Below are 18,220 nucleotides of genomic sequence, written 5' to 3'. Positions count from 1 at the left end.
TAGATTTCACCCGAAGGGCTCCTTCACGGTAAGGGCAATTGGGAAAGCCAGAAATGCAATAAACACGAATCAGCTAAGGGCAATTAGGAAAGCCAGGAATGCAATAAACAGGAATCAGTGGTGAGTGACTGCACATACGTCCCTCAGGGCCCTCAAGGGGAATGTACCCCCTCCTCCACCACATACCAGGATGCAGGTGTCTGTTACTTACCTGGATTTAATTCAGACACTTCAAATAGGTAGGTTGGGCTCTCAAAAACGAGAGGGAACTCATTTTGGGGGCTTGTTATGATATAAATATAGATGTTATCTAAAACAAAAAGAAATAGAAAAGAATTGTAATTTTTTATTAATTCCTTTAATCAGTTCTATTTTTATTTTTTATTTATTCAATATGTTTTATCTTCATTATACCAGGCTATATGCAAAAGAAGATGGGGTATATGGTGAATAACTTCGGGTACTTCCTTCAAGTGCCTTGGAGGATTCTGGAGTGTTAATACAGTGGATAGGGTGCTTGCCTTGCATGCACTTAGTGGTTCAATCCCCATGTCCTCATACGGTACCCCAAATCCACCAGGATTGATCCCTGAACACAAGAATAAGCCCTGAGCACTGCTGGATGTGGCCACCCCACCCCCTCAAAACAACAACAAAACCTTAGTGGAGCTGCTTTTGAAAAACACTTGTACAAATCTCTACAGAAGCAGGAACAAGAACAAACTGGCCCTTGTAAAGATTAGGGGAAAACAAGGGTGGTACTTGGCAGGTGTAAAGGTATCAAGGTATAAACACGCATTCTTCTATCTGGAACACTGAAAACTAGTTAAGAAAAGAGGAATCTAGAGGTGAATGATGGAAGTTAAAGCTATAGTCAGGAAGAGGCCAATGGTGAAAGTTCTTGTGCACTTAAAGTGAGAACTTGAGACAGGAGAGATAGAACAGGGGTTAAGGAGATTGCCTTGCATATGGCCGGTGCTGGCTCAATCTCACCACATCTGGTGCAACACCATCATCTGCCATCACTCCTGAGCACAGAGCCCAGAATAGCCTCTGAGCACTTCTGGATGTGACCCCAAACAAAACAAATGAGCTGGAAAATTCTGTAAGATGCCCAAGGACTTAAAGTGGGAAGTGATAATGGCATTGACAAGTCCTGAAAATCAGAGATGGAACGATAGAGGGTGCACTGGAAAGGAGCAATAGAGACCCTTCAAAGATTGGGTTACAGTTTATTAAAAATCCAGAATTGGAGTAGTCCAAGTGAGAGGAAGGAGGGAGGTGGCAGATCCCAGAGACTTTAAGAAGGGACATAGAAGAAAGGACTTAAAGACTGATTCAGTTTAATGGTGCAGAGCAGAAGGATGCTCAGCTATCACCCAAGTGTTGGAGTGTTTTGAAATCTGCTTTTGAACACAAATATTGCATCCATTACCTTGCAGCATCTAGCAAAATCAGCGATTGCTGCACAAGGAATAGTCAATAAATAAAATGATACTTACTTCTGTAGTAAGGAGGAGCAATATCTTGCACCTGGATTATTATTGTATATTGATTGCCAGCTGCTAGATTACTTGCATTTTCATAATCGAGATCACCAATCAACTAGATTAAAATGGTGGTATTAGGTTGGTTACATAAAATAATTATTCATTTTTACTGAGCAAGGACACTGTCATAGTGGGTATGTAAATTGGCAAAACCTGTCTGGATAGTATTTCCCTTTATGTAGAAAGAGGTTTGCAATGTGCGATCCTGGGGCCATAGAGATATTTCAGGGGTTAAGGTGTGGTGACCCTGAGTTCCATCAGAGCTGGGTAGAGCCTTGGAGATCCTCAGCACAGCCAGAAGAACTTGGATGATGGACTCAAGCAGCACCAGAGCTGCAGCCCTCTCTTGAATCCCATGAGTGCTCCCTGGTTCCACTAAGCAATGCATGAGGAAGCACCTCACTGCTTTAAAAAGGTGGTATTTATACTTCTGCTCATTGCTGAAATATTATTTGAAAGAATTTCTAGGAGAGGGAATCTGTATTTAAATATGTTCAAGCCAAGAATTACTGTCAATAGCTCAATGCTTCCACTCAGCTGCAGAGAGGCATGGGATAGAAATTTATATGCAGGGTTCTTGTCATCATTTAAACTATATGCATGCATATATGGAGAGGATGTGCATAAGATCTATGCATTGGAGAGCACTGCCCCAAATTACTAAGAGCAAAGATTACTGAGTAAAAATACTCTTCTGCTTTTTGTACAGAGAATGTGGATTAATTTTCTAAACAAATAAAAAAAAATTAGAAAGATTTTTCTTGATGACACTCTGAATGCAATTGGTCAGTCCTTCTTGGAAGACAGAAGGGTTGGGGTGGGAGGTGGGCACTGAGAGGCTAAGAAGATGCCATCTGAGCTGTTGGCTCTCCTAAAGCAGACACCTTCAGTCCCAGGCCCCATCTACATGACTCTGCTCTCCCATATCTTGCCTTATTGCCCCCACTCTAACAAAAGCCCTGTAGATTAGAAGCTCACACAACTTTTTGAGATCCACCTTTTCTGTCCTTCCCCCCAAATCACTTATTGCCCCATAGAGCAGTGGTGGAGTAGAATTAGATCCATCCTCATTCCCTCTTTCTCTGCTGAATTCGTAGTGGTTCTAGGTAGCTGAATTTAGCGAAGATACTAATGACCACTGGCCATGTGGCTCCCCCTTCTCTAGAGTTCACGAAGTTTACCTAAAAGCAAACTGTTGGGAGCCAAAAAAGATAGAACAGTGGGCAAAGTGATAATCTTGCACACAGCCAACCAAGTATCCCGTATGGTCCCCCAAACAATGCCAGGGGTGACCTTTGAGTGCAGAGACCTTGGTAACCCTTGATCACCATCAGGTGTAGCCCACACCCTCCAAAAACAACCCAAACCCATCCCCAAACTCATAGCCTGTGAGCTGGGCTAGCAAGAATCTGGTCCTTAGCACCCCAGGCACAAATATGCATAACAAAGGATTCCTAGGAACTTGGGTAAAATAAAGCACAAATGGGGTAAAGCAGAGTGACTGTTAAGTTTGCTGGTTACAGGCACTGGGAGAGGGAGTTGCCTTAGAAATGTCTCTCTGTAGGGCAGCAAAAGCACAAGGCATGTTAAACCAGCTTCCCTGATGCCCTTTCAATGACGAAATGACCATTAACTGACCATAATTTTCCCAGAGCCAGCTGGATCCTGTGAAAATCGGCCGCTGCTCCCCACTCCAGATGGTTCTGTAAAGTTGAATTTGTTGTTGGGCACCTCGAGGTCTTCATCAAAGCAGAACTTGCGCAGGTCCAGAACGAGCTTCCCCTTGGCTGTGTTCTCAGGTACCAGCACACTGACAAAAGACGCGATTCAATACTTTGCTCAGCAAATGGTGACAGCATGTTTCTTCTGACATAGGCCCGAGGCGAGACACCAGTCCAAGGTATTGCAGGAGCTCTGGAACTGGTGTCCCTGCTCTTCCCTTACTTCATTTCAGACTATTCTTAACTCAGCAGCCTGAGGGATCCTGTTAGAAATGTCAGATCATGCTACTCCTCACTGCTCCCAAAGGCTCTCCAATTCATTGAAAGCCCTCACTTTGATCCAGGCAACAATTCCTGCCATCAGTCCTTACCTCCTATATTTCAAATTATCTAGCCACTCTAGTCCTCTTTCCCCTGGTCCTGACCTCCTGGTACTGATTGAACCCTCTTTTTCAAATGAACCACGGTCTCCCCTCAAATGCTTTTGTTTCCTGTAATCCCTAATTCAGCCATTCATAAAATGGCTATATAAAAAAGGAAACCTCAGTTTCCCCTTGCCCATTTTTGGCTGCCCTTCCCCAATTTTACATTTTTAACAATACTATCAATTCCTGGATTTTTTCTGATAAGTGAGAAATCATAAGTTCCCTCAAGATCATAGATTCTACCCCATAGACCGTGGGCTCAACAAGACTAAGAGACAACAGATAATTCTAAAGCCCCCTGGCAAAATGGATAACCAAAGGTCAGAAACTTGCCAGAGGTCCCTGTCTAATCCTTCCATTTTCTGTAACACACTTGCCACTTAACAATTTTCCTATAAAAACTCCACAACAAAATGAGCCTAATTTAGTCCTATACTATGTTCTTCCTCTATTGGGGGAGTTTCTTTCTTTTCTATTTTCCAATAAACTTCACAATTACCTAACTTGAGTCTGAGCGTTATTATAACTCAATATTTTTATCATTATTATCATCCTTGAAAATATTGAAGTTCGGGGGCCGGGCGGTGGCGCTGGAGGTAAGGTGCCTGCCTTGCCTGCGCTAACCTAGGACGGACCGCGGTTCGATCCCCCGGCGTCCCATATGGTCCCCCAAGAAGCCAGGAGCAACTTCTGAGCGCATAGCCAGGAGTAACCCCTGAGCCTCACAGGGTGTGGCCCAAAAACCAAAAAAAAAAAAAAAAAAAAAAAAAAGAAAATATTGAAGTTCAGGGAGTCCATAGACAAGCTCAGAGAACCCATATCACCATTCCTGCTCTGTAGTGTGCCTTTCCCAGGACACTGGGATGAATTGAGGGGAAGGGTAGTAACATCTGGTGCAATTGAGAGATACTTCTGTTTGTTCCTTAAGAAAGTAGATTTCCAGGGGGATGCTGAATGATATTTTATCTTTTTTTTTTCTGAAAAGGGGGCAATAGACCAAACAAGTCTGGGAATCGTTGTTACTAAGTGGGCCCTAGCTACACCAGTGATCTTGCCTTACCCTGTTTTCTATTACCCTGTTTACTGATTTATCTCCTCTTCCCAAACACAAACTCACTCTGTACACTTCTCCCTGTATGAGGGTACTCTGGTTAGTAAGCACCTCTGTGGCCCTCTGGACCTCACGCTTATGCTCTGAAGAATGGAAGAGCCTCTGCATGCACATATTAGCACCATTCACTCAACAGAAGTTTACTAAGGATCAAAGGGACAGTAGGTAGAGTATTTTCCTTGCAAGCAGCTCACCTGGGTTTAATCCTTGGCCCCTCTATGGTTTCTTGAGCTCTACCAAGAATAAGCCCTGAAAGCAAAGCTAGGAGTAAGTCCTGAGCACAGTCTGGTATGCTCCCCCTCAGCAAAAAATTTTAAAAAAGAGGTTTACTAAACATCAAATCGAAGAGTCCCAAGCTCAGGATCTAGGTTAGCTAGGTTAGTTATCTAGGTTAGCTCCAGGATCCTGGAAAATAATGTCGATCAGCAAATCTGACCCCAAATCAGAGGTCTCTTGTATGATCAACACCCCTAGACTTCAACTCATTGAGGAGCTTTATCATATCTGGGGCAGGGAGGGGAGTTGTGTAGTGGGGATAAGACAGAGTTGGGTGATAACTGGTGGTGCTCAGGGGTTAGTTACTCTTGGCTCTTTGCTCAGAGATCACTGCAGGGGGTGATCAAGGGAATATGTGGTGCCACGGAATTGAACTTGGTCAGAAGGATGCAAGGCAAGCATCTTACCCTTGTTCTCTCTCTCTCTCCCTCTTTCCCTATCTCCTGCTCTCTTCTCTCTTTCTTCTCTCTCTTCTCTCTCTCCCTCTCTCTCCACCCTAGGGCTTAGTTTTTCTCTCTGTAAAATACACATAATTAAGCTTTTGTTAGACCACAAACCAATATGAAAGTTGTTTGAAACAAGAAGCATCTATTATTCCTTTAGTTCCTTTGGTTCTAGTTGGTTTTGTGGTTCCTGGCAGCTGGGTAGGGGGTGGGTAACTCAGAAGGGTTCACACATTTGGTGTGAGAGGATGGGTTATTTTGTCTCATGTTGTCCTTGACAGAGACTAGTCTGGCCCTCCCAGTGGTGCTTCTGAATCCACAAAGCAGTGAAAGAGCTCAGATTGCACTGTACTCACATGTCTCAGTCATTGTTGGACCTATTTATGAATGTTGCCCTGACCAAAGCCATTTGCACAGTCAGGTCCAAGTGCAAGGAGCAGAAAGGAAATTCCTTCTTATGCCTTGTAAACCCACATTGAACAGGGACATGTACACGGTATGGTGGGGAGGAATTTTTTAGCTGGAGTTTCATGGAGCTTTGCTTCTTTGTTTTGTTAACTACCTCAATTGTACTGGCCTTGGGCAGATTCTCTTACAAAAAATAATATTTGGGGATGCCTGCAGCTCCTTCAGCCACAGTATGCCCAGTTGAGCACTGATTCTAGCTCTGATACCCATGGCTGTGTTTGCAGTGAGGCCATGAGCCAATAACTGGGAGCAAATACTGGGTATTGGGTCACAACTCTCCTATGACAAGAGACTTTAACTCCAGCACTCCACAACAGCCTTACCAAATCTTTCAAGTACACATATCCATTTACCCTTTCTCTTTCACTAATCAGACTTCCTATAATTTTTTTTTTTTTTTTTTTTTGGTTTTTGGGTCACACCCGGCAGTGCTCAGGGGTTACTCCTGGCTGTCTGCTCAGAAATAGCTCCTAGCAGGCACGGGGGACCATATGGGACACCGGGATTCGAACCAACCACCTTTGGTCCTGGATCGGCTGCTTGCAAGGCAAACGCGCTGTGCTATCTCTCCGGGCCCCAGACTTCCTATAATTCTGATGCAACTGCCTGCCCTGTCCAGCTTTCTCTTCCTTTTCAGCATAGCCATTGCCCTTTATAAAAATCCTTGCACATTTATTCCATGTTGTGGCATCTTACACTTAGAGTATCGAGATATATGGTATTCAACTCTTTTTTTTTCTTTTCTTTTCTTTTTGTGGGGGGGGGGTGTCACAACCAGCAGCGCTCAGGGGTTACTCCTGGCTCTACGCTCAGAAATTGCTCCTGGCAGGCTCAGGGGACCATATGGAATGCCGGGATTCGAACCATTGACCTCCTTCTTGCAAGGCAAATACCTTACTTCCATGCTATCTCTCCGGCCCCGGTATTCAACTCTTTAATCATAGACTTTCTCTGCAACCAAATGTCATTTCCTGTTACATTCATTTCTTAATGGGATTGAGGACTAGCTCTGAACTCTGAAGAACTCTAGAGAGCAAAGCCTAACTGCCAGGATGCTGCCAGGACCCCAAGGTAACTAACTGGATGTGACTTTCTGGAGAGCAATTTTCTGGCAGGTGGAACTGAGTGTCTGTGATGTCTCACTAGCAAAGGTGGCCTTTGTATGTCAGCAGGCTTGTTCAAGCATTTCTGTTGCTGTTTTAATTTTACAATGTTATTCTTTTATTACAAACACTTAAAATTAGTATATATAGCACTTATATAAGGTGCTTTAATAAGTATTGTTTCTAATTCTCTCATCTTTAGGTGTTTCTTTCTCCCTTCTTCCCTCCCTCCCTCCTTCCTTCCTTTCCTTCCTTCTCTGGAGGATTATTCTCAGTAGGTATTATCAGAACTATCATCAGCAGTCTGGGAGAAAGAGGGAAATAGTGCCAGAGCCTTGCACACACCAGACATGAGTTCTCCTGAGTCAGGTTCGAATTATTGACCCTAGTCTGGATCCTTGTTCCCATTTTATAGATGAAAACAGACCAGTTCCACCAGTGATCTCTTGTCTGTGTCACTATGAATTTTACTTTAGTTTCCATCAATTAATCTCCAGGTCCATAGCTAGTTCAGGAGTCTGAGTTTAAGCTACAATTCTGCACCCAGAGAATCTGCTCTGGAAGCCAGACATCTCACACCCTTCGCAAGAGGTGTGGAAGGAAGACAGGTGGAAAAATGCTCAGGACTGCCAGGCATGTTCTTTTCATTCCTTCCTAACAGTTGGTATTTTTCTCCTAAATGAGTGCCTCATCCATTAATCCCTGCCTCAAAGACTAGCTGTTCTTGCTCCCAGCCATTGGACCATGGTACTCCCTCCACTCTCCCAAAAGCAACTAACTCAACCTCCTTCTCAATCTGAAAACTTCTACACCTCTGGCTCCCAAGCAGCTTACAAAGCACTTTCAGCTAAACTCTTGACAATTTCCAGGGCCATCACAGCAGCTCTGATACCTCCATAGGGAGCTCAGGGTCATTCATATCCAGCGGAGGAAAGAAAGACACTGGGAGCTATTTTCTTCTAAAGGGGTTTTGTATCTGAACAGGAGGTTCATATATAGTCACTGCCTCCTTCCAATGGGGCTGGGGTAGGGACTAAGCCAAGAGCTCCAAGGAATGACTACACACACTGAGATCAGTGCTGCCAGGGATAGCTGTCATTGTGGGGCTGTGATAGTGCAGGTATGGGTGTGGGTAGTCAGTGAGCATGGAAATAGGATCCAGGTTTTCTAACCCTTGCACTATGCAATGGAGACTGGGTTTTGTGGAGCAGTCTGTTGTTTCTGCACTGGAAGCAAATAGCTCTTTCAGTGTTGCTCCTCAAGGCTCTCCTGAGAAGGCAGCGGACTACTCTCCCTGGAAAAGCCCAAGGGAGGAACTTGGACATTTTGTGAATTTACCTACAGTAATAGATATAATTAGTCCTGTATATTGGCTGGTGTGGCAGGCTTCCATATGGGCTCGCCTGGGCAGTCTGGGATACTCAAATGTGACTTTCCCAGCTAATATGGAATGCAATCTGCAATCTGTCACCCATACCTCAGGGGACCCCAGGAAGCCCCCCCCACACACACACACACACTCCCTGAACTGAAATGCATGGAGGGGAGGGAACTGACATGCAAATGGAGATCACCCTGCTCTCTCCAGTGATGACTGAAGTTGTTACTCCTCCAGCTCATCTCCCACCTTGCAAGAAGGGAAATAAAGACAGGCCTGCAAGGACAGAATACAAGAAGAGAATACTCAAGAGACCTGAAGTGACGCCAGGATGGTGGCAGAGCTTTAGATATTCCCTGGAAAGAGACACCCACTCTACCACTGTCTTGGTGTGCTGTTCCGACCAATGTGTTTGACCTAAGCATGGGATGGTGTGGAACCCACAGTCCTAACACCTATGGGTGCAGCTGTGCCCCTCAAACAGACTGAATTATGAGAGTTTAGTGTTGGTTCCTGGTCCACAGTCAAATGTGTAGCAGGTAAGGACTTCTTTTAGCATAAGTAGATGGAAGTTAGGATAACTGCAGGGCAGAGGTGAATGAAGGAGTGCAAGCACACAGGCACATGAGCCACATGGAGAGCTGAAATGATAACATAATCATGGGTGACTATGAGTGGAGCCCCCTTACTACCTCTAGAGCTGGGAGAACTAGGGATAAGAGCAGTTCCTGGAAGCTCATCCCAAAGAGTGTCAGGTATGGAGGGCTGCAGTGTGGGAACTGAGAGATGAAGAAAGGTGTTGAATATAGCCAACAAACAGGGAGAGAGCCTGGACACAAATACCCTGACTTTCTACCACAGAGGCTTAGGTGGAGGTGCTACAAGGCCAGATGAGGATGGAGACGCCAGGGGCTGGATTATCAAGACATATTTGACTCAAGGTAGCCCTAATCCTGAACATCAAAGGGAACACACTAATGGGGGAACAGAAGAAAAACTCAGCAAGCAGGACCAAAGAATGAAAATTTCTCCTACCACCCTGTTTGTGGCCTGTGGCCTTCACAGGGCCACACAGTGCTTTGTGTCTATGTCCAACCAAAGTTGCTAGAATTTATAAAGGTTTTGGCAGCACAGGCAGAGACTTCTTTCAAAGGGTGTGGCAGGACCCTAAAAGTGAAACCTATGCTGTCTGGCCCTAGCTTCAGACACTTCAACACTCTCCTCCAAAGCCTCCCCTGCAGGAGTTACTGCAGATGTCTTGGAAACTGCAAATGAGCTCTTACAGGAACCACAGAAATGGTCTGAAAATGACTCATCTCACAGCATTTAGTTTAAATCATAGAAAGACAACACTGTTCAGAAGGCGTATTCACCCAGAACCACAAGGGACTTAATTTTCAAGTATCAGGAATAGATTGTGAGGAAAAGGTCAGACAGATGAAATAACTTACATACCACTAGTGTCTGTAAGTGTGTGTTCCCTACCACACACACCCAATACACACATTTTATGTTGCCTTTTGTTTACACGCAATTAAGTTGTGTAAGGTGAATTAGGTGCTTTGTTTTATTTTAAGTAAATACTGGTTTGATTTATTCATATTACTGGTGTTTCTCTGGGACCACCTAGTTACTAATCCTAGGTCTCAAGCAGCTATTATAACTGCTAACTAACAGCCCCAGTTTGCCACTGGTGGCAATAAATAAAGCAAAGGTACATCCAGAGAGAGTCTAAGAAGTCCCTGTGGTACTTTTTACCAACAGAGATGAACATGTTGTAGAAAAGAGAAATTAAAAAAATATTATTTCACTGAGCAAAACAGGAGAAGGGAGAACAGAGAGGAGGGAAGAAAATGAAACAAAGGATTGGAGAGGCCGTACAAAGGTTAAGACAATTACTTGCATAATGTGTAACTGAGGCTGTGACCTGAGTTCCAATCCCAACTTTGTATATGCCCTCCCCAAACTCCAACACAGATCAAGTCATGACCTCTGATCACTGTCAGATGTGACAAACAAACGAACACACATACACAGAAGAGAGGGAAAGAAAACAATGCCTGGCAATCCTGTTTCTCTCTTAGAAGTCCAAGTCTTTTAGTGAGCCATCATCCCAAAGGCTTAGCATTTTCTACTTCCTCCCTCAACTCAAGAAGATTCCAGTGAAGTCAAAGTGTCAATGGTACCAAAGAGGCATCAGGGTCAGCAGCTTTCAAGTTGTGCCCACCTGAAAGAGTATTGGGAACAGGTGGCAGGGTGGTCATTGATGTCTTCCACAATAAAGCTGATTTGCATGCGATTCTCCTGACCCCCAGAAGGTCGGTCCTTCACCAGCACTTCCAGAGAGATGGTCGGATTTTGTCTCAATCCACTGGCCTCTCGGTCCAGCCTGCCTGCCACTTGGATGGTGCCAGTCACTGAGAAGGCAAAGGTAAGACAATGACGCTTGATGACAAATGAAGATTAAAGGTAGATGAGATCTGAGTGAATAAGGATGAGCACTGGGCATGTGCACTGGCTGCCAGCAAGAAAACAAAATACTCAAGAAGCCTGCAGATGGATGTGTCTCCATGATAGCACATGCCCCACCTACATTACTGAGTACAATCCAGAAGTGCTATCATTTTATCTCTGTCATCACAGTCAGAATGTAAGGTTCCAGGGGCTGGAGTGGTGGCATTAGCATTAAGGCGTCTGCCTACGAGCGCTATCTTAGGACAAACCTCGGTTCAGTCCCCTGGCGTCTCATATGATCCCTCAAGCCAGGAGTAACCCCTGACCATCACCAGGTGTGGCCCAAAAATAAAAAAAAAAGGATGTAAGGTTCCAGTAACTGCCCCCAAGAACATGCAATTGCTATAACCAACTGTGCACCCAGAACTTCACACCAGCTGTGAGCACTGCAGAGGAGATGAGGATGAGGGAGAAGTCATCTCAATTCTGGTATCAATTAGTATTCTGATTAGATACTGTATCAATTAAATACTGATTGTCTAATCAATCAGTGCTATTTCCAGTATTAGACATTGACTGGATTGGGATGTCTGGGATGATCTTTCCAGATTCTTTAAATTCAGGTTGAGGGATGGGCCCCTGACCCTGTGCCCCAGTTTCCAGAGCTGACCAAACCCATGATCTGAGGGGAGAGAAAGCAGGACTGAGAGTCATATTTTAGGATTAGTGCAGGGTTTAGACTGGCAGCCCCATTCTTGGGGGTCACTGGAGCAGCGCTGATTCCACCTCTGGGGAAAGTCCTACCATTCACATTTTCTCATGAGAGACCCATTAGCCTATTGATATAGGATTTCTCTGCCTTCATTTTCCCTCTTGTTTGCCTTTGTTTCTATTACTTATAGCAAAAAGTCTCTATTAAAGGTATACAATATAAGCATAAACAGCATCCTGAACTGTGTTCATCTGTACCTGGTTTAGGGTCTCAGTCAGAATGCATTGGGAAATTACAGAAGTAGAACCCCAGGACTGCAAAGGTGTCCTTTGCTCTGTCTATAGATGGGAACAAATAATGAATTGTGTTTCTGCAATGGTCCAGTGCAAGCCTCTGTAAAGCCATTAGGTAATGTCAAGTTTCCTCAGGAATGTGATATACACCCACCACAAGCAACAACAGACTAGAAGAAAAGAGGGCAGCTGAGGAGCTAGGCAGATTTGGTTGGTACATCTGCAGAGTTTTGAAACCTGGGAGAAGTCACAGAACCTGCCCAAGTTTTTCTCTAAGCTGTGGTTTCCTCATCTATGTAATGTGAATCATGGTTGTTCATGGAGGTGTCTGTACCAAGCACATACATGGAATGATTGTTCATATTTCCTGTACTACCAAATATAGTTCCTGGTCTTCCCCTAGTAAAGATGTTTACGATAGGGGACAAAACACTTTTTCTTGCACTAAGATACTTTGATGGGAAAATAACTTGCAGCCACCAAAAAGCTGAATATATTGATGCTGTCCAATAGATTAATTAGCAACCACATATACTTATAATGGGATTAGACCAAATCTAGAGCTGTACTAAACATAATATACTAAATTTCACCATATGCTGGTAGCCACTTACTTCATCATCATCACATCAATTTTTCAGTCTAAAAACATGGTTTATAACCTGTCATCATGTAATTATTGCATGATATATTCCATTTGTCCTGCTGCTTGAAAGGTACATAGAATAGCAATGTATTCACCAGTCATACACAAATACTTCAAAGTCTCTAGTTTAGCATTCTCAGTGCATGCACATTGTCGATATATTTTCAAACATGCAAGAAGACATCCAGCTATTAACCCAAAACAAAGGCATTTCCCCAATTTCCTCTTTCCTTTTCACCTAGCCCTTTGATATGTAAAAGTCCACCTGGATCTTACTCCACCCTACCTCACTCAGTTGAATTTTGTACTGAGTATAAAAAAATAGGCTGTTTGGCTTGGCACACTCAGAGATACCACAAGGTGAGAAATAAACTAATTCCATGATTCTTTCCTGACTGGCTTGGTTTATTAATCCTTCACAGCTATCCTACCTGCTTTTTCAGACTCATCCACCTCAAGTTAGAAATACAGTTCATGGGGTGATCGCACAACATGTGGGATTTATTTTACACAAAAGCTGACTTGCATGGTTTGTTTAGAGCTACCATAGTAATGGTTGCCATTCAACCCAGCATAGACAAAAGGAGAGCTGGTGGGTAGGTGAAGCAGTCATGAGTAAGTCAATTGCATCTTTCTATGGCAGCTAAACTCTACAATTCACCTGTAAAAGGTATACTGAAACAGTCAGATTTGTTATTTTTAGGTAGTTTCCAAGAACACATTGTGACAAAATATTGCAATTTCTCATTAAAATTAGAGGAACCAGGTAGTCATTCCCAGTGGTCTATCATGCAAACCATTGATGTCTGTGTAAACAAAGTCTTTAAAGACCACTTGCATGATTTCTACAATGAGTGGATAAGCAATGATCACCAATTAATGTCTACTACAAATAATAAGCACTTAACCTTGGAACTGTTATACACATGAATAATAAAAAGTTGGGAGAAGAGGGAGTGGGGGGGAATTTTGGGACTAGAGAGGTCAAAGAGATATAGCAGGTAAGACACTTGCCTTGTACACAGCCAACCAGAATCCCGTGAGCCCATCCAGGAATGATCCCTGAGCACAGAATCAGAAATAAGCCCTCAGTATTACCAGTGTGCCCTCCCTCCAAAAAAATATTGGAACATGAAATATTTGTCAAAAGCATCAGAAGATAAGATTTTTCAATGTATTACATTAGTGTTCTTCAACCTTTCTAGATCTGTAGTCCATCCATTGGCTTATGGTTGAAGACCACTGCATAGATGGATCTGTAGACTATATCCTGTGGCAAATCAATAAAGTAAATACATAACATATGAGTGGTACTAAAGGTGGTGCATCAGATAATAAAATCAGTAATAACAGTGCAGAATCTTGGAAGACAGAAGATTAAACTTTGCAAGTTTGTGCTTTGCAACATGGTAGTAAATTTTCTCAAGTGTAATAATTGACTATAATGCACAAATCAATACCAACTAATGTGTGTATTTTTTTCAGATTGGAAAAATGTTTGCTAAATTGTCCTGGAGAAATGAGATACATTGATTTGAACTATTCAATTTTAACACCTATTCACGAGTATTCTGTGCACCCTAATTTGTACCAAAGACAACTAATAATAAATTATTTTAAAAGTAATATTGACTCAATTTTTAAAAAGCTTCACATTATGTTTGTATTCCACTTTCATGCAAAAAATCTGGCCTGAAATCTTGAGGACTCTGCAGTGAAATACAGCATACAAACATCTTCAATAACAATATAAGCACATGTAAAATACCTAATTAAAACAAGTATTAATTGTAAAAATATTATTATTTTGATATGTTGGGATTAATAATATGCTTTACTAAAGTAAATTCACCTATTTCTCCTTACTTTTCATTTTTTTGAGATAACACCTGACATGCTCAGGGGTTACTCCTGGCTCTGTGCTTAGAAATCGCCCCTTGCAGGCTCGGGAGGACAGTACAGGATGTTGGGAATTAAACCACAGTCCATCCTGAGTTGGCCTCATGCAAGGCAAACACCCTACTGCTATGTTATCTCTCAAGCCCTATTTCTCCTTACTCTTTAAGAATTTATCTATGAGAGTCTTTAATATGTTTCCATTCTGTTTCCATTGCACAGAACTGGTCTAGGTCCTCTTTTGAGAAAGTTTCAAGATAATAACCAAAAAAGTTGTTTATACCTACAGACCCATTGACTTCAAGGTGAAGAATGAGACAGCTTAGAAAGGAAATGTTCAGTTTCCTCGAGACATTTACAAGTTTTTTTTAACATATCTGTTGAACAAAGTTAAAATATATTTTAATCTTGGAACTTCAAATATTCTAGAGCAGTGATTTTCAACCTTTTCCCAAAAATTGTTGTGCTTCCAAACTTTTTACTTCTTGTGACCCCACTGATAATCTACCATAGGTATCCCTCCATTTATGTGAGTTCTATCTGTGCTTCCTTAGAATATTCTTGGGAGGTGGTTTGAGGAATGCATGGACCCTGTTTAAAAACTGTTGTTCTAGGGCATGTCCCAGATCTGAAGACAGACAAAATCTTCATAGAAACCATCCAAAGAAGGGCCAGAGAGATAGCATGGAGGTAAGGCATTTGCCTTGCATGCAGAAGGATGGTGGTTCAAATCCCGGCATCCCATATTGGTCCCCTGAGCCTGCCAGGCGCAATTTCTGAGCATAGAGCCAGGAGTGACCCCTGAGCGCTGTTGGGTGTGACCCAAAAAACACACACACACACAAATGTCATCCAAAGGGCCAAATTAGTAGGATGCACAGAAAGGGTTATTTTTGTGTGAGAGTGGGGGGTACAGTATGAGTGCATGCATGAATAAGGATATGTTAGGATGTAAATATGTGTATGAAGGTGAGTGTATAAGTGTATCTGTGATGCATGTGAGAATATCTGTGAGCATGTGTGAGTGCATGAGGTTATGGATGTGACTGTGTGAGTGTCCATAAGTATGTATGTCTCTTTATGTCCCTGCGTGCATGACTGTGTGTGAGTGTAGATGTGTAAGCACATACGTGTACAAGTCTGAGTGCATGAGTGGGCGCACGTGCGATTGTGTGAGTATGTGCATTTGTAAGTGTGCACGTGTGAATGAATATGTATCAGTGTCTGAATGCATGTCAATGCATGTGCATGAGTATAAAGTGTGTGTGCTATGTGACTTACTTACACTGGTTGATCCTGAAATAGCTGTTAACAGTTGTGATGCTGTAGAGGAGAAAGTAGGCAAAGCTTTTATCATCAGGGTCCTCTGCAGTGATATTGGCCACTATGGTTCCCACACTCAGCTCCTCAGGAATCTTATACACTCGCTTTGGGCTAGAAGGAAATGCAGAAGGCAGAGCGAATTTTCAGGGACACAAGATCATGGAACTAGGGAGGTGGGGATTTTAGTTAGTGCTAAACATAGCACAGGGATGTTGAAGCTGCAGCTTTGCAAAGGAAGAGCAAACTTTTCCCTGAAAGAGGGTGGGGGAAAATGGCTTTTGTATTTCTGAGGATCATATCTCCCTAGGTTCAAAAAAAGGACCGTGCTTTGCATTGCAAGAAGTCAAATAGACTGCAGCATTTCTCCATACTATCCACCATTTCTGATGTCATTTCAAACCAGCTTTGAAAATCAACAGCTTTAAAATGAGGAGGGGCTGGAGAGATAGCATGGAGGTAAGGCGTTTGCCTTTCATGCAGGAGGTCATCGGTTTGAATCCCAGCGTCCCATATGGTCCCCCGTGCCTGCCAGGAGCAATTTCTGAGCCTGGAGCCAGGAATAACCCCTGAGCACTGCCGGGTGTGACCCAAAAACCACAAAAAATAAATAAATAAATAAATAAATAAATAAATAAATAAAATGAGGATATAGGACCAAGGAATAATATAGTCAGTAGGGTATTTGCCTTGCACTTAGTAACCCACGTTTGGCCACATGAGATCTACAAGAATAAGCCCTGAGCATCACCAGGTGTAACCCAAAAATGAATAAACAAAAATAAATGAGGAAAGACAGTCTGTCCAGCTCTCTTTTCTCTTCTCAATACTAGTGCAAAAGTTTCTTGAAAAACCTATTAAACCCATCAATTATCTTATTCAGATCTTTGGGTTTCTGACCCTTATAGATGAATGTCATCAGTAGCCAGAGAAATGACAAAACTTCTAGATTTTTATTCCCAAATGCCTTTGTTCACTTTTTTCCTTTCCCTTGCCCCATGTCTGAGGACACAAAATTCACATCCTCTACCTGTATACTCTCATGAGGGGCAGTAATGTGAGGCCAGATCTCTAATGGAGAAACCAACCCTTACTGAGGCCTGGTGAGAGTATCTTCTCCCTAAGGCAACTGCTTACAACTTAACCTTAAATGGCCATTTCACTCTTCTCCCTCAGACCACAGGGCCTCTGAACAAGGTGAGTTCAAAGTGTTAACTGTACATGATTGCTAACTTGAGTATCGTTGAGTGCACCAAGGGAAACTTTTTGTTTTAAAATAACTGCAGTATTTCTTTTAGTCAAGGGAAAATCACTTCAGTGGGGTCAACAGTCATCTGAAATTTAGTGGTTTCCTACTAGGAGTCCATCAACAGAGGCCTGGCTAAAGAAGCTGTGGCAGGGTTTACACAATGGAATGCCTCCCTGCTCTTTAAAAGATGAAACTGAGGAGTCAGAGAGATAGTACAGCAGGGAAGGCATTTACTTTGCATATAGTCAACCCGAATTTGATCCCACACACTGATATTTGAGCCCTGCTGGGAGTGATCTTAAAGCACAGAGCCAAATTAGCTTAGAGCACTATCGGGTGCAGCCCAATCTTCACCCATCCCACTAAATAAATAAATAAATAAATAAATAAATAAATAAATAAATAAATAAATAAATAAATAAATAAAATGGGCCCAATAGAATAGAACTTGGAACGTGAGGTGATGGATGCTACTAAGTAAAATGAAGAAGTGAAAGGCAATGGTCAGGCAATTTTACCCATTTGTGGAATATTACTAAGGCAAATAAACTGGCAAAATCCAACAAAACTCTTAGACTTAGTGAAAACTACAGTGGCTACCAAAGAGAAAGGGGAGAGTGGGTTGGAGAAAGGAGAAGGGTCTTTTGTGGTACTGGGAGTGGTACTGGGATGTTGAGGTGGAGAGGTGTATCTTACATATATATAAATATATTGTGCTATAACACTGAAATCCTGCAATATTGCATACTAATTATGTAAAAAAGGTTTGGTTTTGGTTTGGGGCCACACCTGGTGGTGCTTAGGAGTGTCTGCTGGCAGGGCTTGAAGGACCATATGGTGCAGGATTAAAAATGGATCAGCCACATACAAGGCAAGTACTCTACCAGCTATATTATATCTCCAAATCAAATGAGATGTCCTAAAGACAAATGTTAAAGATTTCCTAAATTGGCATTTTCCCTTCTTTAAGCAAGGTTTCTGTGTCCTATCTGAGTTCTTATAAGCTCTCTTATAGATCCTGATGGTTGGGTGTGGGGGATGCAGAGGAAGGAGAAATGAGAGGGAAACAGGGCTCGAACTATGACCCCCACAGCCATCAGGGCTTCCACTCAACATCTGGATTGAACCCCCATTAACAAGATGATCTTCTGCAAGCACAGTCCCTTGCTGGGGGC

The 18,220-nt window shown here is 42.7% G+C and overlaps 1 protein-coding gene across 1 annotated transcript in view; it reads right to left on the bottom strand.

Annotated features, from left to right (window-relative positions):
* CDHR3 (cadherin related family member 3) overlaps positions 1-18,220 on the bottom strand; it is a 67,517-nt gene that overhangs the window by 20,830 nt on the left and 28,467 nt on the right. The window contains exons 7-11 of the mRNA XM_049777640.1: positions 15,762-15,910; positions 10,703-10,892; positions 3,189-3,360; positions 1,503-1,605; positions 212-310 (exon numbers count right to left, since the gene is read on the bottom strand). Coding sequence (XP_049633597.1) covers positions 212-310; positions 1,503-1,605; positions 3,189-3,360; positions 10,703-10,892; positions 15,762-15,910 — 713 coding nt within the window. The remainder of the gene's footprint in view (positions 1-211; positions 311-1,502; positions 1,606-3,188; positions 3,361-10,702; positions 10,893-15,761; positions 15,911-18,220) is intronic.

Source organism: Suncus etruscus, chromosome 1 (genome assembly GCF_024139225.1).
Source record: "Suncus etruscus isolate mSunEtr1 chromosome 1, mSunEtr1.pri.cur, whole genome shotgun sequence".
NCBI lineage: Eukaryota > Metazoa > Chordata > Mammalia > Eulipotyphla > Soricidae > Suncus > Suncus etruscus.
This window is presented reverse-complemented; position numbering and strand designations above follow the sequence as displayed.